Below are 26,137 nucleotides of genomic sequence, written 5' to 3'. Positions count from 1 at the left end.
AGCCCTTACTAGCTGTATGGAATTGGAAAAGTTACTTCATCTTCCTGAGGTTCTGATGCCTTATCTGTAAGGTAGGCAAAATAATACCTACCTGAGAGGGTTGTTGGAAGAGTTAGACTAAATTAAAATATGGAATGGTTCCTAATGGAGTATCTTGCACATAGTAGGTGCTCAATGAAGTTTACTTTCTATACTTCCTTTCCCATTCTCAGCTTCTGCCTCCTTCAATCAAAATATCTCTCTTTTGTCAATAAATATTTGGATCCTATGAGAATGGAAACACTGATACTCGGTCATTTCAATTTCACAACCCTGGTATCAACACACTGACCCTGGTCATTAGAGAATCTTGATATTGCCAAAGGATTTGTTGCCGCCACTCCTCCCCCGCTCCCAGGTCTGTGGTTCTTCCTGTCTGTCTCATCCTTTTCTTTTTTTTTTTTTAAGATTTTATTTATTTTATTTGAGAGAGAGAATGAGAGAGAGAGAGAGAGCACATGGGGGAGGGTCAGAGGGAGAAGCAGACTCCCTGCCGAGCAGGGAGCCCGATGCGGGACTCGATCCCGGGACTCCAGGATCATGACCTGAGCCGAAGGCAGTCGCTTAACCAACTGAGCCACCCAGGCACCTGTGTCTCATCCTTTTCTGTTTATGATTTAACAAGGCAAGAAAAAAAATCTTAATAACCTACCGTTCATTATTCCTAAATAGCCTTAAACTTGGATGCCTTTATTCTTCCTGTTTTGTTTTGTTTTCCCCCTCCTCAATGCACCAGATCAATCTAACTAGTTTAACTTAGGCATTTAGTTGTCTCGAAAGATTTTATTATAGGGGCGCCTGGGTGGCTCAGTCTGTTAAGCATCTGCCTTGGGCTCAGGTCATGATCTCAGCATCCTGGGATTGAACCCCGCAACGAGGCCCCACATCCGGCTCCCTGCTCAGCGGGAAGACTGCTTCTCCTTCTCCCTTTGAGCCTTCCCCCCACTCATGCTCGCTCTATCTTGTTCTCTCTCTCTCAAATAAATAATCTTTTTTTAAAAAAGATTTTCATTATGATAGAGGCACATCTTTGGCTTCAAAGCAAATGTTCCATTTAGAAATTATGAAAATAAAGTCATGTTTAAGAATGACCCTTGTAAAAGGGCACTTTTAAGAGTTTAGCTAAATTTCCATAATATTGCTGCTTCAGCATCCATTTTGTGTGGCTAAGAGGTCTGCTGGGGCGTGGAACTGACACTAGCCTCTCCTAGGAGGGCATGTCCTAGATAACAGCCAGCAGGGTCACAAGAAAGTGTAAATTCCTGATATGATTTCCCCAGTGCCCTGGAGATAACCACCGCGCCTCCACCCCAACTTCTCCTTTTCTGTTCCTTGGCTAAGACTCTCCCTCCTCCCCCTTCCTTAGATCTTACCAAGACTCCTGCTCTTCTTGGTTTAAACTGACCAGTCAGGCCTAGCAAAGGACTCCTAAGGCACCCTACACACCAACCCTAAAAAAACACATGTGCCTCAGGTCCTTCTGCTCCCCCTCTGCCTGTCCCCTGCCCTGACCTCCCCATGTTGCCCCAGTGACCTATGCATTGCACTTCCTCCAAAACTTGTGACTAATGAGGTTCTTTATTTCACTTTCCCTTGCCTTGTGATCTTTCTTGAACCTTGGCTCACCATTTGGCACCCCAGGGCTCTACTTAATGTTCATTTAACAAAAGTCACAATGAGCTCTATGACTGAATTAGCAATCATTGGAAAGCCTATAAAAAGAAAATGGCTTCTTTTGCATCTTGTTTATTTCTTTAATTTAATTTAATTTTATTATGTTGTGGTAGTCACCATACAGTACATCGTTAGTTTTTGATGTAGTGCTCCATGATTCATTGTTTGTGTATAATACCCAGTGCTCCATGCAGTACGTGCCCTCCTTAATACCCATCACCGGGCGAACCCATCCCCCCGCTCCCCCTCCCCTCTAGAACCCTCAGTTTGTTTCCCATAGTCCATAGTCTCTCGTGGTTCGTCTTTCCCTCCGATTTCCCCCCCTTCATTTTTCCCTTCCTTCTCCTAACATCCTCCGTGCTGTTCCTTATGTTCCACAAATAAGTGAAACCATATGATAATTGTCTTTCTCTGCTTGGCCTTTTTCACTTGGCATAATCTCCTCCAGTCCCATCCATGTTGGTGTAAAAGTTGGGTATCATCCTTTCCGATGGCTGAGTAATATTCCATTGTATCTATGGACCACATCTTTATCTGTTGAAGGGCATCTCGGCTCTTTCCACAGTTTGGCTATTGCAGACTTTGCTGCTATGAACACTGGGTGCATATGGCCCTTCTTTTCATTTTGTTTATTTTGAATTACCCTCTATTCCTTCTCTCGGAAAAAATGAATAATAATTAAGAATTAAAGCAGATGGAATGATTTATCAGAAATCCATTTAAAGTCTTTAGCTTACATCTCTAACCCTGCTGATCATTATAACTTTTGTTATTGGTATTAAACATTTGGTACTACTTCACAAGGGAGATTAGTTATATCTCTTCTGATCTTTCTCTAAAACACTAAAAACTCAAAATAATTAATGCAAAGGTGTAACTGGGCAACCTGAAATTCTACCAATAAAAAATATCTCTGGCAGGTACAGAAGTCCAGTTGATTCTGCATATTTAAATAAAACATGCGACAGGCTGGAGGCTGAAAAGAAGGATTTTTCAAATATTATAGAGAAAAAAATGGAATTAAGAAGCCGAGTTACTTAAAAACATGAATACATTTTGGTTAAATTTTTCTGTGATGCCACTTTTCTGCACTAAATAAATTTGTTGTTTTTATTACAGAATGATATTTAATACTATATTTAGTACTCCATATGAAATAGTTAAGCTTTTGAAATCCACAGCCCTAATTTCATAATTTTAGATGTTTTAGAGAAATATTAATACGCATCTGCTAAATGAGCATTTTGCTTGGTCCTGAAGGAAATACCAATATTTTTATGGTTTCTGTCCTGAAATTGTTTATCATATAATGCAAAATGAGAACTCTGTACAAATAAGCAATATGCAAAATGGACTGTAATACAGGATAAAATATATGTATAAACCAAGCACTATGGGAACCAAGAGAAGAAAGCCATTCTGTGTTTTCAAGACAGGAGGAGTCAAAGAATTATTATTATTTCTTAAAGATTTTACCCATTTATTTGAGATACAGAGAGAGCGAGAGTGTGAGAGAGCACGAGGGAGAGAGTGCGTGTACAAGTGGAGTTTGGAGAGGGTTAGAGGAAGAGGGAGAAGCAGACTCCCTGCTGAGCAGGGAACCTGACATGGGGCTCGATCCCAGGAACCCAAGATCATGACCTGAGCTGAAGGCAGATGCTTAACTGACTGGGCCAAGCAGGCACCCCAGGAGTCATTAATAAGTTAACCATTGTTATTAAAGTTTCTATGCAACTTCTGATAAGAACTGACACTTAAGTTCACATTCTTGCAACTTTAAATGGATGCTATAGTAGGGTAACATGGAGATTTATATCTAATGTGCAAAGCAGAAACCTGTTCTGAAGACCTTATGAAACTATGTATCATGCTGTATTATCTGGAGGCATGTCTGTTCCTTCTTGAAGGAACCACCATAGCACAATAACAATGCCTTGTATGAAGCCAACCTCTTCAGATGTCTGATGAAGTCTAGCCCAGGATGATAATTTGTGTGGTCTCTAAGCCCAATTACAGCAGGGCATGACTTGCTTAGAAAATTTTGTTAGTGCAGCATCTGCCAACAACTCATAAGGTCCATCAAATATTACACAATGAATACTGGGGTATAATAACAAACCAGGATTTCTTAAATCTCTGCCAAAATTGTTTTCGCATAAAAAAGCTGGCATCATTTTCTACTCACAGCTCTAGGATTTATTTTCTGCACATTTTCCCCTCTCGTTCCTGGTCAATACTTGCTGTTAAATAAACTCTCTTTGGTCAGGGACTTGCAAGCAGGTATAATGAGAAGAAACAGAGCTCGTGCTCTCGATGCTAAACAGAAGCTATTGTGTTTTTAATTTTCTTAGCACATTAAGAAAAATTAAATGTTTGCTACCTATAGGAGTCAGAAATATTGTGAAACACATTTACATTAGCATTAAGTCTTGATCTCTAAGTGAAAATTAAAATTGAATGCTCAATGTCTTTAATTCTTGATATGCCATTAAACAATATGAGACACATTTGCAAACTTCAGATAAATGGGATGGAGCAGGTACATCCTTTGCTTTTTCCATGTGTCTCCATTATTATCATTTAATACACCAAACTGATAGTCCAATATGCTGCTAAGCCTTTGGTGATCTACTTAAAGTTTTCTAAGTCTACTAAAAAAAGGGGGGGGGTAGGCAAAGAATCCAAAGGACATTTTCCTAGGTGACCCTTTCCGGCTTGCATTGGTCAGGAAATAGAATGAACCCACCAAGATATCTAAGAAAATGTATAATCTCTAATTCCAAGTTTGGGACCTTGACACTGAAAGTATGGAGACCTCGGATATTAAAATTACGAAGCAGCTTTTTTAGAATGAACTAATAAGGATGTTGTAATATAACTGAATACTGTGTATTTAATTTAATATCATATATAATTATCATGACAAACCTGTAAGAAATCAAAATCAAAGTTTCTCAAAATGTTTGCCAGGAAATACTGACAGAAAAATATCTAGGTAGGTTATTAAAACAATACACATTCCTGGGCTGTGCCCCAGATCTACTGATTAATAATCTATGGGAATGAAGCTTGACCATAAGTGGTTTTACCAGGTGACCTGGTAATTCATAGGCATGCAAAAGTTTGAAAATCATTGATCTACATTATATAGATAAGGGATCTAGATTATAAAATCACTTGCCATAAGTGACGTTAGGAAATAGGAAAGCTGGCATTCAAATCTAGGTTTTATGTAACTTCAAGGTTTTCTCTACTATATTGTTTAGTATCAGGCGTACCAACAGGAATCAAAATGCATCTCTTTTGCTATTTTTTACTAAGAGATTGCATGCACTCCCATCAGCTCTCAGTGAGGCTGCTGATGATCACAGAATCCTGGTATTTAAAGAGATGCTCACATGATAGTTCTTTTCCTTTTTCCTACTAGTGTTTCATTTCCCAAATACATCCAGAATAGTTGTTTTTCATTATTGTTTTGAAGATTTATTTGTTAGAGAGAGAGCGCGCATGGGGGGGAAGGGCAGAGGAGAGGGAGAGATAGTCCTAAGTAGACTCTGTATTGAACACAGAGCCTGAGGCAGGGCTGGATTCCCATGACCCTGAGATCATGACCAAGTGGAAATCAAGAGTCGGATGCCTAACTGACTGTACCACCCAGGTGCCCCAGTTTTTCATTATTCAATCATAAAATATACTATGTCTTCCAGTGGCTAATTCTGTGTTCATATACTTTTTTTTTTCTTTTTTTTTTTTTAAAGATTTCATTTATTTATTTGAGAGAGAGAGAATGAGAGACAGAGAGCATGAAAGGGAGGAGAGTCAGAGGGAGAAGCAGACTCCCTGCTGAGCAGGGAGCCCGATGTGGGACTCGATCCCGGGACTCCAGGATCATGACCTGAGCCGAAGGCAGTCGCTTAACCAACTGAGCCACCCAGGCGCCCTGTGTTCATATACTTTTCATTAAGAGTTCACGTTTATATCTGATTGACATACTCTCCTTCTTATAGCTGTTTTCACCGGCAACGTCTGGTTCTGCCCTGGAGAGTAACACTGCGTTAAGACCGCTCCCTATTTCACACTATAGTTTTTTTTGTCTTTTGAGGAATTAATTAAAATGTACAATTAAAAAATATTTATTGAGGTTTTAAGTGAAAGGCATAGCTTTGCATAAATGAATGGATAGTGATAATTACTGAGGACCTGCTATGTGCCCATGATAAACTAGATGTTAATCTGGACTATCTCACTGGAACCTTTAACAAGTTATATAAGGTGGGCAACATTTATCTCTCTTCGTCAGAGGAGGAAATGAGCCGCAAAGGTGTTAAATAGTCATGGTTACACATCAGGTAACTGGTTGAAACAGAAATGAAACTGATCAACATTATATATACTGAATTTCCTCTTGAGCCTTTCCTCCCAAGCTTTAGTAGATGCACTTCATTTGTCACTGTTGAACTTAGCAGTGTCATTTCTAGAATGGGACATGCTTTATCAGTCTAGACTGATAAGTAAAATCAGCTAAGGGATTTCTCTTCCTTATTCTGGACATAGTATTATAATTACTTGAAATTAGCACTGTAACTTCATGCAGTTGTTTTGCAAATGACATCACAGTTTGAGTTGGAGTTCATAGTCACTTGAAACTCTTTAATCCACTACAAGATAAATATACAAAAATTAATCCCATCTAAATGCTAGCAATTAACAATCTGGAAATGAAATTAAGAAAAAAACTCCATTCATAATAACATCAAAAGGAATTTAAAAATTAGGAATAAAGAAGACAAAGGAAGTGCGAGACTTGTACACTGAAAATCTACAAAATATTACTGAAGGAAATTTTAAAAGATATAAGTAAGTGGAGAGATAACCAATGTTTATAGATTGGGAGAATCAATATTGTAAGATGACAATTCTCCCCAAATCGATCTATAGGTTCAATGCAAATTCTGTCAAAATCCCAAAGGTTTTTTTTTTTTTTATTGTAACTGAAAAGCTGAACCTAACATTAATAAGGAAATGGAAAATATTCAAAATAGCCAGAGCAATCTTGAAAACAACAACAAAGTAAGGGGACTTTAACTCTCCAATCTCAAACTTGCCATAAAGCTAAGTAATTGAGAAAGTATGGTACAGGCTTAAGGGTAGACATATAGATCAATGAAACAATTGAAAGTTAAGAAATGGATTCATATTTGTTGTCAATTATTTTTGACAAACGTGCCAAAGCAATTCCATAGGGAAAGTATATTCATTACAACAAAATTTTTTTAAAGATTTTATTTATTTATTTGGGGCGGAGAGCATGAGCATGGGGAAGGGGAGGTGCAGAGGGAGAAGCAGACTCCCCACTAAGCAGGGAGCCAGACCCAGGGGCTTGATCCCAGTACCCCAGGGGCTCCATACCAAGACCCTGGTATCATGACCTGAGTAGAAGGCAAACATTTAACAGACTGAGCCACCCAGTTGCCCCTACAATAAATTGTTTTGAAGACTAAGCCAGCTGAGTATCAATATGGAAATAATAAAAAGAGATCCTTATTTCACACCATGCAGAAAAATTAACTCAAAATGGGTAATAGATTTAACTGTAAGAAATAAAACTAAAAACATTTTTATAAGAAAATGTAGAAAAAATCTTTATATTCTTAGATTGGGCAAATATTTTTTAGATAAATCAAAATCATGATCAAGAAAAGAAAAAATGATAAACCGAACTTTACTGAAATTAGTAACTTTTGTGTTTTAAAATAGACTATTTAAGATTACTGGTTTGCCCCCTGATATATAAATAGCTTGGAAGTTGCCACTTTTACCTCAAAACAAGAAAAAAACAAACTGATAATAATTTTTCTTAGACCTGTCAGAGAATTGAGGTCCCCAGATAAATCATCACCCCCAAAACTGGAGAGACAGGTAAATATATAGAATACAGACAAACTTACCTGAAGTAGAAAGCCCAGGGAGCCATTATCTTGTAGGAACACTTAAAAGTGTGAAATCTCAAAGGATTATGAAATGCCTCCCCTCCCCCACACCATAACAGCATATGAAATGTGATTACAATTAAAAGAACTGCAAAGTTCGGACTCTATTTAAATAAAGAAGAGTCTAAGGAAACCTGAAGACATCAGGGTGAGAAAGACAAGGAGATAAGCAGAAATTAAGGCCTCTGACATGTATAGACAAAGCAAACACTAACCACAGTCTAATTCCTAGCCAGATAACCTCATACTAAAGTTCTATCTACTTCAGTTCCCATTACCCAATACATTGTGTCTGGTTTTCATTAAAATTTGGCAGCACTGAATGGAGAATGATGTCATCATGGTGGTAATATAGGTTGTTCCTGACTTCTGTCCTCTTCACAAGAAGGCCAACTAGCAACCATCCATAGACAAGACACCGTTGTAAAAATCCCAGAACCCAGGGGTGAGGTTGAAGCATCCCCAGGACTACAGAGACTGAGGACAGCATTAGAAGATTAAGATAAGTAGATACACTCTGACCACATTTGCCCCTCCCAAGCCAGCACAGTGCTCCATCAAGAGGGTTCCCCAGGACTTACAGCTTCGGGGGGGGGGGGGTCGTTGCTTAAAAAAGAGCCCAAAGTGAACACCCTGTTATCCCAGCATTGCAGGATGATTCCTGGGAGGCCCACTCAGGTCTTGCTTCAATCACTGGTGTAGTATGTGGGGTTAGGGATAAGATAGAAATGGAAAAGGGGGTGTAACTTTTAGTAACCAGACCTCAGGACTTGGCAGATCATAAACCTGCATGCTGCAGAGCCTAAGCAGATTCCAACTAGCAGCTCTGCCCATCTACAATCCGAATTGTGTATAAAAAGAACATACCTCAACAAAATAAGGCCATATATAACAAGCCCACAGATAACAGCATACTCAATGGTAAGAATTTGAGACCTATTTCTTCAAGATCAGGTACTAGACAAGGGTCAAGTGTGTCCACTGTCACAACTCCTATTAACATATTACTGGAAGTCTTAGCCAGAGCAATCAAGTGAGAAAAAGAAATAAAAAGCATCCAAATCAGAAAGGAAGAAGTAAATTGTAGGTGACATGAATAGAAACATAGGTGACAACAGAAATCCTAAAGACTCCACCAAAAATTCGTGAAAACTAAAAAACAAATTCAGTAAAGTCGTGGGATTAAAAAACCCACATATAAAAATCAGTAGTCTTTCTATACACTAACAATGAATTATCTGAAAAGAAAATAAGGAACTTAATGCAATCCCTACAAAAACACCATCAGCATTTTTCACAGAGCTAGAACAAACAATCCTAAAATTTGTATGGAACCACAAAAGACCCTGAAGAGCCAAAGCGATCTTGAAAAAGAAAAGCAAAGCTAGAGGCTATCGCAATTCTGGACTTTAAGTTCTATCACAAAGCTGTATTGATCAAGACAATATGGTACTGGCACAAAAACAGACACATAGATCAATTGAACAGATTAGAAAATCCAGAAATGGACCCTCAACTGTATGGTCAACTAATCTTTGACAAAGCAGGAAAGAATATTCAACGGAAAAAAAGACAGCCTTTTCTAAAATGGTGTTGGAAAAACTGGACAGCAACATTTAGAAGAATGAAAATGGACCACTTTCTTACACCATACACAAAAATAAATTCAAAATGGATGAAAGACCTAAATGTGAGACAGGAAACCATCAAAATCCTAGAGAAGAACACAGGCAGCAACCTCTTTGACCTTGGCCATAGCAACTTCTTAGTAGACACATCTCCAGAGGTAAGGGAAACAAAAGCAAAAATGAACTATGGGGACTTCATCAAGATAAAAATACGTCTGCACAGTAAAGGAAGCAATCAACAAAACTAAAATGCAACCTTTGGAATGGGAGAAGCTATTTGCAAATGACATACCTGACAAAGGGTTAGTATCCAAAATCTATAAAGAAGTTATCAAACTCAACAAATAATCCAGTTAAAAAATGGGCAGAAGATATGAACAGACATTTCTCCAAAGAAGACATACAGATGGCTAAGAGCCACATGAAAAGATGCTCAACATTACTCATCATCAGGGAAATACAAATCAAAACCATGATGAGATACCATCTCACACCTGTCAGAATGGCTAAAATTAACAACACAGGGAACAACAGGTGTTGGTGAGGATATGGAGAAAGGGGAACCCTCCTACACTGTTGGTGGGACTGCAAACTGGTGCAGCCACTCTGGAAAATAGTATGGAGTTTCCTCAAAAAGTTAACACTGGAATTGCCCTACAATCTAGCAATTTCACTACTAGGTAAATACCCAAAGTATGCAAAAATACTGATTTGAAGGAATACATGAACCCAGTGTTTATAGCAGCATTACAATAGCCAAATTATGGAAAGAGTCAAAATGTCCACCGACTCATGAATGGATAAAGAAAGTAGTGTGTACACACACACACATACATACATACAATGGAATATTACTCAGCCATAAAAAAGAATGAAATCTTGCCATTTGCAATGATGTGGATGGAACTAGAGGGTACTATGCTAAGAGAAATAAGTCAGTCAGAGAAAGACAAATACCGTATGATTTCACTCATATGTGGAATTGAAGAAACAAAACAGATGAACATTTTGTGGGGGAGAAGAGAGGCAAACCAGGAAACAGACTCTTAACTATGAAGAACAAACTGAGGGTTACTGGTGGGGAGGTGGGCAGGGGGATGGGTTAAATGGGTGATGGGTATCAAGGAGGGCACCTGTGATGAGCACTGAGTGTTGTATGTAAATGATGAATCACTAAATTTTATACCTGAAACAAATATTATACTATATGTTAACTAACTGGAATTTAAACAAAAACTTGAAAAGAAAACATAACCTGGGGGAAAAAAGGAAATAAGGAGTACAATCTCATTTATAATAGCATCTAAAACAATACAATGATCTGGAAGAAATTTAACCAAGGATGTGACAGAGCTATACACTAAAACTATAAGATATTAATGAAAGAAATTGAAGAAGACAGAAATAAATTAAAGAATCTTTCTGTTTTCTTGGAATGGACGAATGAATATTATTAAAATTTCCATACAACCTATAGCCATTTATAGATTCAATGCAATTCCTATCAAGATTCCAATGGCATTTTTTACAGGATAAAGGAGAAACCATCCTAAAATTCCTATGAAACCACAAAAGATACCTAATAGCCAAAGCTATCTTGAGAAACAAGAACAAAGCTGGACATCACACTTTCTGATTTCAAACTCTATTATGATAACAAAACCACTCACAAAAATTTCACACCATTCACAAAAATTAACTTGAAACAGATTCAAGATTTAAATGTAAGCCCTGACCATAAAACCCCTAGAAGAAAACAAAGTGAAAAAAACTTTGACATTTGCCTTGGCAATGATTTCATGGATATCACATCAAAAACACAAGCAACAAAAGCAAAAATTAACAAGGGGAACGACATCGAACTATAAAAAGCTCTGCACAGCAAAAGAACAACCAACAAACAAATGAAGAGGCAGCTTATGGAGTGGGAGGAAATATTTTCAAAGCAGTTACCTGATAAGTGGTTAATATCCAAAATATATAAGGAACTTGTACAAGTCAATAGTAAAAAACAAATAATTTTGATAGAAATAGACTAATCCACTATTACAGATAGAGACCACATGCGACACTCTCTGTCAATAACTAATAGATCACACAGACAGAAGAATCTGTAAATATGGCTGATCTGAACAACATCATAAATTAACTGGCTCTAATTAACATTTATAGAATATTCCATCAAACAAGAGAGAAATACACATTCTTCTCAAGGTCACATGGAATATTCACCAAGGTAGACTGCATTCTGGTCCATAAAACACACCTAAACAAATGTAAAGTATGCCATCAGACTGTAATGGAATAAAACTAGAAGTCACTTACAGAAAGATTAACTAGTTGCTAAAGAGAACTCTATGCACTCTTGCTCAATTATTCTGTAAATCTAAAACTGCACTAAAAAAAGTCTGTTAGCTGTTAAAAGACACCATTAAAAAAATGAAAAGATAAGAAACACACTGAAAGAAATATTTTCAAATCATATATCTGGCAAAGGATTTATATCCAGAATATATAAGGAATCTTACTACTCAACATTAAGAAGACAAATAACCCAACCAAAATATGGGGAAAATATTTGAATAGATATTTCACTGAAGAAAATATATGAATTGGTAATAAGTGTATGAAAATGTGTTCAATATTATTAACCATTAGGGAATTAACAAGTAAATTTAAAATGAAATCTGACTTCATACTCACTAGAATTTGCCTTTGAAGCAAAATTCAGACAATAAAAAATAGTGACAAAGATGTGGAGAAATTAGAATTCTATACATTGTTGATTAGGTTATAGATGCAAACACTGCATTTACAGTGCAGACACTTTGGAAAACAATTTGTTTCTTAAAAAGTCAAAAAAAATTTTATCATATCCCATTCCATTTCTAGGTATCTACTCAAGAGAAATTAAAACGTATGTCCACACAATGATGTTTATGCGAATGTTCATAGTGTCATTATTCATAATAACCAAAAAGTAGAAACCATCCAAAAGGTATCAACTAATGAGTGGATAAAGAAAATGTGGTATAGTCACATAACGGATCCTATTCAGCAATAACTACGAATATATGTTACAACATGGATGAGCCTCAAAATCATTACACTATGTGAAGGAAGTGAGATGCAAAATACTACATATTATATGATGAACTTATATAAAATTTATAAAAAGTCAAACCTATACAGATAGAAACTAGGTTAATGTCTGTCTGGGCTGAGGTTGAGAATAGAGATTAACTATAAAAAGTATGGGGATCTTACCAGGGTGATGGAAATGTTCTAAAGCTTGACTGTGGTAATAGTTGCACAACTCAATAAATTTCATGAATAACTGAAATATATACTTAAAAATGTGTGGTTTTGGGGGGCACCTGGGTGGTTCAGTTGATTAAGCATCTGACTTGTAGTTTTAGCTACAAGTATGATCTCATGGGGCATGAATGAGAAGGGCTCCTTGCTCAGTGGGGAGTGTGCTTAAAGATTCTCTCCCTCTGCCCTTCCCCCCACTCACACATGTATGCTCTCTCTCTCTAAAATAAATAAATCTTTAAAAAAAATGTGTGATTTTTATGGTATGCAAATTACACCTCAACAAAGTTTTTTAAACTATCATATTTTTTTACAAATAAATTAGCTCTAATGTACATTTTTCTTCATTCTAGTTATTAAAAGAACATGAACCTCTTCCGTTTAGAAGTAAATGGACAAAAATTAAGTTAAAATTCTTCCTCTGGTATTTTATTTTATCTGAGAACAACAATATAATTGCTTTTATTAATTAACATGAAAATCGGGGTCCTATATTAGACTTTTATCTTTACTTCTGCATCTTCACTTGATCACAAAGTCCTATGGATTTCTGTTTGATATTATGTTGATTTCTTTCTCTCAACCATTTCTGTTACTGGCTTCGCTCAGGTCCCTATTTTATAATACTTTTATTATTTTTAAAATGTCCTCATTTGGTAGTTTCTAGATTTTTGAATTTCATGGAGCAGAAAAACAAATTTTAAAAAAAGAAATGGAAATAAAACTGCCAACTCTAATTTTGTCAAATAAGGCCAGTAATATCAAAACTTACCTTAACAACTACCATCTACTTTCATTGTATAAAACTTAAGTTGCACTGATTAACTTTTTTTTTTAAGATTTTATTTTTATTTATTTGACAGAGAGAGACACAGCGAGAGAGGGAACACAAGCAAGGGGAGTGGGAGAGGGAGAAGCAGGCTTCCCGCCGAGCAGGGAGCCCGATGCGGGGCTTGATCCCAGGACCCTGGGATCATGACCTCAGCCGAAGGCAGTCGCTTAACGACCGAGCCACCCAGGCGCCCCAACTGATTAACTTGATTAAAGAAAACTCTTTCATGAAATGCAGATACCAATTATTTGAAAATATACCCTAAGTATGCAGAATACAAATATGGAAAAGTGATTGCATTAGTCAGTGTACTCCAGAGAGAAAAAATTAATAGTATATATACATACATATATATAAGAAGGAATTTATTATGGGAATTGGTCCAAGTGATTGTGGAGGCTGAGATATGCCATGCTATGCCCTATGCAAGCTGGAGAATCAGGAAACTGGTGGCATAATTCAATCCAAATCTGAAGTGCTCAGCATCAGGTTCGCTGATGATGAGCTGAGGCCAAAGGCCTGAGAACTGGGGAAAGGTGGGGGGTATGCTGCTGGTCAAAGTCCCCAAGTTGGAAGGCCCAAGAACCAAGAGCTCTGATGTCTGTGGGCAGCAGAAGATGCATGTCCCAACTCAAAGAGAAAAAGAATTCACCCTTCTTCCACCTTTTTGTTCTATGTGGGTCCTCAAGGGATTAGAGAATTCCCACCCAATTCTCTTTACTTAGTCTACTGATTTAATGCTAATCTCTTCTGGGAACACCCTGTTAGACGTGCCAGAAATAATGATTTACCAGCATTTTTGAGCATGTTGATGCATAAACTTAATCTTATCACAAATTCACCCCTTGTCAATATGGCACCCATACACCTCACTTTACACCATACTTAATCTCCAAATAAAGACAACAAGGAAGCCATAATTCTGTCTAATATAACTATCTTTCGTACAACAGAAAATGCACTAATCCCTTTCTCAGAAAAGGGTAAATTTGTATTGCTTTTACTTTATGAAACTATGTTTGGATACCTCATTTGGACATTCAATTAAAGCAGCCCAAATTGGAGCTGAGTCTGCAGCTTGTTAAAGTCAAGTTGAAGCTATTTTCGTATTGCTGTATTAAAATGGAAGCAACCACATTGCATGATATTAAACACAAATGAGAATATTCTGGGTGATTTTAGACAAGCTGAATAACAACAGTTCTCATAGATCCAAAGATCCCCTTGCTTTGGGGTGCCTGGGTGGCTCAGATGGTTAAGTGTCTGCCTTTGGCTCAGGTCGTGATCTCCAGGTCCTGGGTTGGAGCCCCATGTCAGCTCAGCAGGGAGTCTGCTTCTCCCTCTCCCACTGCCTCTCCCCCTGCTTGTGCTCGCTCTGTCTCTCTCTCTCTTTCCCTCAAATAAATAAATAAAATCTTAAAAAAAAAAAAAGATTCCCCTGCTTTCTTTCTGTAAGGTTGAAGAAGTCAGCAGAATTGGTCTCAGCGTTGGGGAATCCTGCAAAGGAACTAAGCTCTCCATGCTTAAAATTAATCACACTCTGGTTACTGTAGCTTGGGGTGATGACGGTCCACTAGATTTCTCATGGAGAGTTCAGCAATGGATGAAATCACGTAACAGCTCCCTGATCAATTCCACAGTCCTACATCAACACTGGTCTTATATAGGTTACATAACAAATGAAGGGTTTTGGGATGGATCTCTCCCACCCACTATCAAAGGTCATACACAGTTTTTCATATTACCAATATAGAGCCTAATTTAGGCACTGCCCTCTTTTAAATGTAAATATAAGACAGTCAGAAAAGCAGAAAATCCATTATTAAACAATATAGTAAAGGGATTATGTGTTACCTAAACCAAAGTTTTTCTAAGTATGGCTCACAAACCATCCGCCTTAGAATCACCTGGATTGGAAAGAGGCTTGCCAGGTCCATGTTAAAAAAAATAAAAATAAAAATGGAGGTTACATTTAGTCCTATTCATTTATAATTTCCTGAAGAATTTTTCAGACTCTTAATTTTTAAAAGCTCCCCACATGATTTTTACTATCATTTACGTGTGAAATACATTGGCAGTAAAACTCGACTGCACATTAGAATCACCTGGAGTAATGAAAAAATAAACACAACTAATGTCTAGGCCCCACATGCCAAGATGTTGAGTTAATTTTTCTGATGTCAGCTCTGGGCATCAGTATTTTATAAGAACCCTCCAGGTGATGCTATTTTGAGGACAGCAAAGAACTGCAGGTCTAAAACTTGAAAATTGATGTTCACACCAGTTCCACTAATTCCTACTGCTTACATCTGGTGTATTTCACTCATCTGTATTACTCTCGCAGCCTTTAAATGTAATTGAGTCTACAGCCTATGAACATTGAGCACTCTCTGCACTACAAAGCGTAGCTTCTTGGAAGTAAAACTCCAAGGACTAAAATCTAGACAGAGGTCAGGTTAGAGAGGGAGCATTCACCTTGGTGCAGGTGGAGGCAGATTTTTGAAGGGACCCAGATTGGAACCTGCAACAAGGTAGTAGCTGCTTATGAGACTTATTGAAGGGAAAGGAATTATCAGGGACAAAAAAGGACAATAAAAGTAGAAGGAGAGTCAAACAAACAAACAAAAACAACTTACGATTTTGAGCAGGTCTCACTCTTGATAAGAAAAGTAGACCAGAATTTTGCTTTGGGAATCTGAGCAAAACACACAGTACTTTTCAGCTTTGTCTCCAATGGGAACATCTTGTTTGTTTGTTGTTTGTTTGTTTGTTTGTTTGGTAAGCTTGATGAAGTTCCAGTTCTTTTGTCCCTTTAGATGCTTCTACCACCTCATTACAAGAACGGTTTGCTCAAGGCATACATATGCTCACGGTCAGTACAGAGGCAGGAATAAGGCAACTGAATTCCTCCTAATCTAAGAGCTCAAAGTGGTACTTTGAAGGATCAAGCCTGAACATTGCTCATAAGGGTGTAGCTTCCAAGATTCTTTTCTTTTCCTTCCTTTTTTTTAGTGATACACAATTAAGACAGAAACCAGTTTTAAGTGTACAGTATAATGATTTGGTATTGTCTATATTGCAAAATGATTTTTTGGTAGTTTTAAGAAAATATATCAAGAAGTAAAAACATTACTCCTTAAAATTAACACTATTGTCTCATAACCTAATTGGACACAAACATTTGAAAACCTGAACTATAACCTTAATTAAAAACCAAACTCTTCAGCTTGGGAATCCAGGGTCTCTCATATTTAAGTCCGAAATGATCCTTTTAGGCATATATCCCACAACTTTCTGCACTCTATTCTCTAGTCATTTTATTCTGGTTTCTTGTCTCTGCACATTCACTCACACTGTCAGAGACCTATCTGTCTTTAGCAAAATGTTCCTTCCTACAGAAAACCTTCTTGAGTTCTTCATTTGGCCATTGCCGAGATTTTCATTTTTACTTCTCATCAATTTTATTATGTTCTGAATTGGTACATGTTCAAATATACAAAGATTTGAAGCCAAAATTGTTGAGAAATTCATATTTTTAAATTCTCTTTGGCAGCCAATAGAAGAAAAAGAATAGACTCTGTTAACTTATGTGTCTATTCTACCTTATTTTCTTTGCTGTAGCCTGATCTCTTTTCAATCATGAATAGCTTCAGCACATACTTTTCATTTTGTCAAATCAATTAAAGCCTAACTTTGAATCTACTCAACACAGTTGTCATTTGCTGTTTCTCATATCCAGACATTATAGGTCTGTAATTGTGCCAAAGTCCATTATTAAAATTTCATTACATTACTAGGAGAAATAAAAAAGGGCACAATTATGTATTTCCTATTATCATTTGAAGGTTAACAATCTCTCTTCCTTCAATGTAATGTCTCTATTTTGCTGGATTTATTTGCTTTACAGGGAGAATACTATTGAATCACATCCTTTGGGGTTTTGTTTTTGTTTTAAATACTTTAACAGCTTTCTGTCATGTGGTTGTGGGAATAAGCACATTGTTGGGCACGTGGTTACCTTCTTACCTCTCTGAAAACTCAACTTCATAGTACTCCTAAGGGTCGGGTTACATTTCCTAACAGAATACCTACTTCACTGACAAATTTTAAAGTACAGGGTTTAGATAGCAGATATCACATACAGACAGTTTCATGGTGGCATGAACTAGAATTTTTAAAATGCCTATGCTCTTATTTTCATGTTGAATGATACGAAAACCATTTTAAGTTATTCTTACATTTTGAGAATTGCACTCAGTGGTGTTGGGATTTTCTTCCTTTGTTGTCTCAACGTGAGAGCTCTCATTTCTTTCAGGATAGGTTTGCTGAGGCTAGAGAAAGAGAAAGCGAGAAATAGATTCAACCAATAGATCCATGTGACTACTGTAAAATACAATACAATGGCAACATCACACTCAAGGAAAATGAATACAATGGAAATTTGTATGTATCAGAGACCTTAAAAATTGTATATAAAAATTCATTGAAAGTACATAAAATAAGTTCTGTTCAATTTTGTATTAGTGACGTCCAATGGCATTATTTTCCCACTGGAAATATTTATTTCTTGCATAATCAGCTTTTATTTTAAGGTTACTATTTCTACCAAAAGCAGGAGTCTGTCTTTTCTCATATTTTAATTCCAAGTATATCTGAGAAATATAAGTGTACACTTCACATTCTCAATCAGAAAGAGAATGCCTTGTAATAGTTCACTATAATTTACATAGAGGATTACATTTACTTCAGTGCTTTACTAACTAATCAAGCACTGCTTCCTGTCTCTGGAAACTTTAAATATTATTCTAAAATTCATCTCTTTAGGAACACTAATATTTTTTAAAGATTTTATTTATTTGAGAGAGAGAGAGTATGAGCACGCAGGTGGGGGGGCAGAAGGACAAGCAAACTCCCTTGCTAAGCAGGGAGCCCTATGCTGGGATTGATCCCAGGACCCTGAGATCATGACCTGAGCTGAAGGCAGCTACTTACCTGACTGAGTCACCCAGGAGCCCCTAAAAAATTTTTTTTAAAGGCAGTTTTTCAGGTTCTGGCCAGGGAAGGGTATGCATAATTAATATATGTAAATATCCTCAATAGGCTGGTCTAAGATTATCCACTGAAATGTGTGTTTCTTGGGCAAAGCTGATTTGAATATGCTGTTAGGCTCATCAGTCTGTGAGGGCACTTATTGTAGGATAGACAAAAACTAAACTTAGTGAATTTTAACATGCTTGGATCTGAAACTGTGATCTCAGTGGAAGAAAGGGGCCTCTAAGCATTGGGGCCCCAGGAAGATAAAGACAAAGATATGGTCTGATCAAAGTATCCAAACCCATTCACATTTTGTCTGTGTTACTTTCACTGATTTGGTTTTCCATAGGCAGTTACATTCCTTCGCAGGGGAACATTCTTACAAAATAATACTTTGATAAAAACAAAAACCAAAGGTATTTCATAAAACTAGTAGAGTATTAAATGTAAAAAAAAAATCCATAAAACTAGTAGCGTATTAGAGAAGTAATAGAAAATAAAGCACTTTAGTTGACTAAAATAGTTCCTATATTAAGTTACCCAAATCCTGGGCTTTACATATAATAACTGATAAACAAATAACTACATAAAATTCTTTTTTCTTTATACTTAAAGGAGGTTCAGCTTCATTGCATGAGTTCCAGAAGGCACTAAGTGTTTTTCCCTCTCTTAGTCCTTCTTTCTCTCCTATTCTTCCTTGCTTAAGACCCCTATCTTCTGATCTCCCCTCTGTATTTTCCGTAAAAATAAGAAATTTAAACAGGAAAATAAAATGTCTTTGAATAAGCCAGTACTCTGTATTAGATGTTGTCGGTGGATATAAAGATGAGAAAGGTGTTGTTTTTGTCTTCATAGAATTTATAGTCACATAAATAGCCCTAAGATAAAGCAGATTAATAAAAGAGGGCACAAACAAAACTGTATATATTTGGAGAGAATGGACGTTAAATCCATTTGTGATAATAATAAAAGACACGATGGAAAGGGAAAGCTTTAAAATGAGCTGCTGAGTGATTAAGGCAAGAATGAGGGAGAGCATTCTAGGTGAAGGGAACAGTATAAGCAGAGATTTTAGGAAGAAGACTCAGCTGTTTTTATGCTGGTTTACAGGTCGCAGTAGAGTGAGCATGAGGAAAATGCTCAAGAAAAATGCTACAAAGTAGGAAGGAAGTTCCAAAATTGAGCAGCAAAGTATGCATTTAAATTTAGTAGCCAAGTCAGAGTCCACTGGATATTTTAACGCAGGCATATGACATGGCTAGAGCTTCTGTTAGGGTGATATAGCAGCAGTACGAAGGCAAAAATGGAACAGAAGAAAATTAGGGTGTGGAAATCAAGAAAGAAACAACAAACATTGATCAAGTAGATGGTAACAAAGGCTGAACTAAAGTATTAATTCTGGCAATAGAAAAGAGATTGCTCTTTGTTGAGAGCAAAGATTAGAACCTACAAAATTGAAAAATTCTATAGAAACAGAGAAACCCGGAGAAAAGACAGGTTTGTAGCAAAGAGGGTTACTTGTGTATTGCTAATTGAGAGTTCAAAGCACTTGTGACTCTTAATTAGAGAGGCGCTATTCAATAGCAGTGTTAAATATATTAACATCAATCAAAACAGCCACTTAATATAGCTAAAATCTACTGGACTTCTTATAGCCTACAAATTACAGATAGTGTGAAGAAATAGGTTAAAAAGTATAGGGGGAATACATAAATGGTATAAGAGTTAAGAAGAGTCTCCCCTGGCAATCACAACAAGAATCACAACTGTAAAAAGATCGAGTAAATCCCATTAACAGGCAAGTAGTAATTTCAGTGTATTTTGTTTCTGTTGAACAATCAAATCATTGAATAAATAGTCCCAACATACCTTTGAAAATTCATTTACTATATAACAGCATTAAAAGAAATTGAAATATAAAATTCATTCATCATTCTAGAAATAATTATTTTTACTTCTCAATGTTATCTTTCAGTCTTTGTCCATATCCTCATGCATGAATATTTATAGAGCCACAATTATAGTGCTCATGACATATTTAACTGTTTTTACACACATATATATGTTTTATCTACCTAAAGATAAATGTGAGGATATAAGTATCCTTTACATGTCTAAATAATATTTCATAGAATGAACTTGTAAAAATGTATATTTCAGTTAAAGACTTTGGTGGTTCTGAATTTTAGGTTATAATATTGTGAAGAATATCAGTCTTCTTGGTACCAGTTTGCAAGACAGCTCATATCACACTAGTCATTGGTTTAAATGTCTGACTCTCTTTAAAAGCTGGGAACCCATGAAGGAAAGATGTCATGCCTTATTCATTATTGCATCCTTTGAAGCTAGTACATATTTTGCACTTGGTATGTTTTGTTTTTCTTTTCATCATTTACTTAAGATATCTTTCTTAGGACTAAAGGAAAATAAGAATTAAGGACCAAAACTAAATCAAGAGGAATGGATATATTTACGGTGGGAGAAATCTTTCCAAAATATGGCAATCTGAATTACTTCTAGCAGCATGAGTCAAAATTAATCGTGCATACACTCTATGAAAGCAGTGTGTTTGGAACTGAGATCAAACATTAAAAACATAGTTCTTGATCTCAAAGAGCTACCATATGCTCCTCATTAATTGTCATCATATCTTCTACCTTCCCAGTAGCTCCTAATTTCATTCTGGAGGGTTACCTCGGTCATGGTATGGTGTTTCCAAAGTACTGTTTTATGTATCAAATTCCCTGACCCATCCAAGATATTGGCACATGACCCAAGTTAGGTAATGATACTGCCATTCTTAGAATATTGATTACATTAAGAGGGAGCCATAAATGATTAGGTACACTAATTCCAAGTAGGGTGCCTTGTCCAAGTTGTTTCGACAATAAGACCCTTCCTTATGGTTCATACGTCCAGTCTTCTGAAGCAGCCTTTGTTTCTGCCCATTTCCAGATGTGTTACTTCTATCTTTTCCTTGGTACTATGAGCTCCTGATGTTCTATCAATAAAGTCCCTTAATTTAATCTGGTGAAGGTCATTATTGGTTGCATGTAATCACAGAGACCTGGATGATACAGGGAGTCAAATCAATAAAATAAAACTGATAGCATAACATAAGGGCTGAGGTAAAAGTTTACCATGGAAACTAACAGGAGGGAAACCTAACCCAGCTAGAGAAGCTCAAAAGAATAATAACAGGCTCACCAATGATGGAGATTACATTTTAGGGTAGATATTCAATATCTTCCTAAAAATATAAATATGTAGCATATTAATAAATTTTAATGTTTGATTTTTTTTCATGCAAGTACTGTACATTTGTGAAAATGCTCCCAGATTTTGGTGGTAAGGCTGAGACAAGGAATATGTCCAAAATAAAAGGTTTTATCTACCTGTCTCTATCTATCTATCTATCTATCCATCTATCATCTATCATCATCTACCTACCTCTCTGTTTTTGTGGGATTTTGTTACTTTGGACAGATGATAAAAAGAGCTTTATTAACTATTAAGTTCACAAAAAGCAGAGGAAAAAGAATGACAGTGTAACTTTTCTCCTCCATAAGTTTGCCAAGGCTACACTTGTGCCCACATATTAATAAACTGGGGTGCCTGGTTTGCCAATGTCTGTATCAATACTGAAGTTATCTCCATTTTGCTTCAGGAAAAAAAATGACATATATTACTTTCAACAACTGGAGGAAATGATACATTGCTTCACCAGTGTGAGCAACGAAGTATAAAAAGTTTGTTTGTTATTAATATAACAAATTATCAGAAAGAAAAATTAAGGTGGCTGGGTGGCTCAGTCGATTAAGCCTTTGGCTCAGGTCATGATCCCAGGGTCCTCTGTTTCACTTCTCCCTCTCCTGCTCCCCCCTGCTTGTGCTCTCAGTCTCTCTCTCTCCTGTCACATAAATAAATAAAATCTTAAAAAAAAAGAAAAGAAAGAGAAAATAAAATAATCCCAGTTACAATAGCATTAAAAACTATAAAATGCTTAGAAATAAACTTAAACAAGGAGATGAAAGGCCTGTACACTGAAAACTATAAAACCTTAATGAAAAAAATTGCAGAAGACACAAATAAATGGATAAATATTTCATGCTCGTGAACTGGAAGACTCAATATTGTTAAAATGTCCATGGACCCAAAGAAAGCTACAGATTCAATGCAATCCTTATCAAAATTCTAATGGCATTTTTCACAGAAATAGATTAAATAATCCTAAAACGCATGTGGAACCACACAAGACCCCGTACAGCCAATGCAATCTTGACAAAGAACAAAGCTGAAGGCATCAGGCTCCCTGATTTCAAACTATATTATAAAACTATAGAAATAAAAAAAAAGTGTGGTATTGGTACAAAAACAGAGACACATGGATCAATGGAAAGGAACAGAGAGCTCAGAAATATACTTGCACATATATGTTCAATTAATTTATGATACAGATGCCAAGAATATACAATGGGGAAAGGACAGTCTCTTCAATAAATGGTGGTGGGGAAACTGGACAGCCACAAGCAAAAGAATAAAACTGGACTGCTATCTTACACCATACACAAAAATGAACTCAAAATGGATGAACATCTTGAATGTAAGACCTGACACTATAAAATTCCTAGAAGAAAATGTAGGTGGTAAGCTCCTTGGTATGGGTCTTGGAGATGGTATGACACTGAAAGCAAAGGCAACAAAAGCAAAAATAAATGAGATTACATCAAACTAAACTTCTTCCCAGCAAAGAGAACCATTTACCAAAATGAAAAGACAATGTACTGAATGGGAAAAATATTTTCAAATCATATATAGATGTATAGATGGCCAATGGGTACTTGAAAAGACGCTCAGCATCACTAATCATCAGGGAAATGCAAATCAAAACCACAAGGAGATATCACCTCACACTTGTTAGAATGGCTATTATAAAAACGATAAGAAATAACAAGTGTTGGTGAGGATGTGCAGAAAAGCCCCTCCCACCCCACCCTGTGCTGTTGGTAGGAATGTAAATTGGTGTAGTCATTATGGAAAACAGTATGAAGTTTTCTCAAAAAATTAAAAATAGAACTACCATATGATCCAGCAATTCCACATCTGGGTATTTCTCTGAAGAAAACAAAAACACTAGCTTGAAAAGATACATGCATCCCCGTGTTCACTGCAGCATTATTCACAATAGCCAAGACATAGAATCAAATTAAGTGTCCAACCAAGGATGAATGGATAAAGATGCAAATGTAATATTATCAGATATATATAATATTATTCAGCCATAAATAGAATGAAATTTTGCCACTTGCCACAACAGGGTTGGACCTTGAGAATATGTTAAGTAAAATAAGTCACACAGAAAAAGACAAACACTATGTTCTCATTAAAAGCAAAAAACAAAACATAAAACCAAGAAATGATACAGAGAACAGATTGGCAATTGCCAAAGGTAGGGACTAGGAGGTGGGCAAAATGGGTGAAGGGAATTAAAAGGTATATATTTTCAATTATAAAATAAATAAGCTATGAGGGTTTAAAGTATAGCATGGTGACTATAGTTAATAATACTGCATTAAATAATTTGAAAGTTGCTAAGAGACTAATCTTCAAAGTTCTCATCACAAAAAAAAATAATTTTGTGACTATGTATGGTGATGGATGTTAACTAGAAATTATTGTGGTGATCCTTTCACAATATATACAAATATCAAATCATTATGTTGTATACCTGAAACTAATATGATGTTATATGTCGATCATATCTCAATAAAAAAATTGAAAGCCAAAAGGGAAATAGGTACAAGCAGCAATGTGGATGGTGGCATACCACTGAAATTGTATTATTTTCTAATCATAAACTTCGATGTTTTTAAGATTTTGAATTACAGAATGAAAACAAACTGTTTTCGTTAGATAAAAACAGACACAATAACAGAATGTCTACTTAGTAGGCTATCTGGTGTACAATGGAGGCCCCACAAAGATATAAGTTATGTCCTATGGCAAAAGAGTAAATATTATCTTATATGGTAAAGGATATGATGAAATTAATGACCTTGGGAAGAGGAAATCACTCGGTGTCTTAGTCCAATTAGGCTGCCATAACAAAATATCATAGACTGGGTGCCTTAAACAACAGAATATTTTCTCATAATTCCTGAGGCTGAAAATTCCCAGATCAGATTAAGCAGGGTTTTGGGCGCCTGGGTGGCTCAGTTGGTTAAGAGACTGCCTTCGGCTCAGGTCATGATCCTGGAGTCCCGGGATCGAGTCCCGCATCGGGCTCCCTGCTCAGCAGGGAGTCTGCTTCTCCCTCTGACCCTCTTCCCTCTCGTGATCTCTATCTCTCATTCTCTCTCTCTCAAATAAATAAATAAAATCTTTAAAAACAAATTAAAAAAAAAGATTAAGCAGGATTTGGTGTTTGGTGAAGCTTCTCTTCTTTACTTGGATACCTGCGGCCTTCTAAGAGTGTTCTCACATGGCAGAGAGAGAAGAAGCTCTCTGGAGTCTCTTCTTATAATCCTACCAGATCAAGGCTCTAACCTTATGACCTTAAATACTGAATTACTCCCTTAAAGGCACCGTCTCCAAATACAATTAAAGCTTCAACATGTGAGTTTTAGGGGGACACAGTTCAGTCTACACCACCCTGGATTATATGGATGGGCCCTAAATATCCTCTTGAGTGTCTGTCTAAGACAGAGGGAGATTTCTTATATACACACAGAAGAGAACACAATGTAAAGATGAGGGTAGAGACAAGAAGCAAACAGACACAAGCCTAGGAATGTTCACACAACCCCCAGACACTGAAAGAGGCATGGAACATATTTTCCCCTATAACTCCCAAAGAGAGTATGGTACCGTGAGATTTCAGACTTCCAATCTCTAAACATGTGAGAAAATAAATCTGGTATTTTAAGCCATCACATATTTTGTGATTTGTTACAGTAACCACAGGAAACTAAACAACTACCTCTTCCAGTAATTTAGAAATGTGTTAGATATTCATTTTCCTAGCACTTGAATATGTTCCATAACTCTTTCCAAGGCAAAATAATTTTTAAATTTCCTCAGTAGTATATCCAAGGTTCTCTTTTCTTTTTCAAAAAAGATTTTATTTATTTGAGAGAGAGAGAGAGAGAGAGAGAGCACGAGCAGGGGGAGGGGCAGAGGAAGAAGCCGACTCCCTGCTGAGCAGGGAGCCCGATGGGAGACTCGATCCCAGGACTGTGGGATCATGACCTGAGCCAAAGGCAGACACTTAACCGACTAAGCCACCCAGGCACCCCTCTCTCATCTTTTCTGATGAAAAATCCCAAAGCCTAAACCTTTCAAATAGTACTGAGAACCTGTCTTAAACATAAAAACTATTAAAGAAACTGCTTTTTCTAAATTTTATTGTGTTATGTTAGTCACCATACATTACATCATTAGTTTTTGATGTAGTGTTCCATGATTCATTGTTTGCTATAACACCCAGTGCTCCATGCAGAGCGTGCCCTCTTTAATACCCATCACCGGGCTAACCCATCCCCCCACGCCCCTCCCCTCTAGAACCCTCAGTTTGTTTCTCAGAGTCCATAGTCTCTCATGGTTTATCTCCCCCTCCGATTCCCACC

At 36.7% G+C, this 26,137-nt stretch overlaps 1 protein-coding gene across 5 annotated transcripts in view; it reads right to left on the bottom strand.

Annotated features, from left to right (window-relative positions):
* The window catches only part of LUZP2 (leucine zipper protein 2), a 474,590-nt gene that overhangs the window by 12,808 nt on the left and 435,645 nt on the right, over positions 1-26,137 (bottom strand). For all 5 annotated transcript variants that reach the window (XM_027580791.2, XM_027580792.2, XM_027580793.2 and 2 more), the window contains one exon: positions 17,717-17,809. In XM_027580791.2, coding sequence (XP_027436592.2) covers positions 17,717-17,809 — 93 coding nt within the window. The remainder of the gene's footprint in view (positions 1-17,716; positions 17,810-26,137) is intronic.

Source organism: Zalophus californianus, chromosome 11 (genome assembly GCF_009762305.2).
Source record: "Zalophus californianus isolate mZalCal1 chromosome 11, mZalCal1.pri.v2, whole genome shotgun sequence".
In the NCBI taxonomy this organism is placed as follows: domain Eukaryota; kingdom Metazoa; phylum Chordata; class Mammalia; order Carnivora; family Otariidae; genus Zalophus; species Zalophus californianus.
Note: the sequence above shows the minus strand (reverse complement) of the source record. Positions and strands in the feature narration are given on the sequence as shown.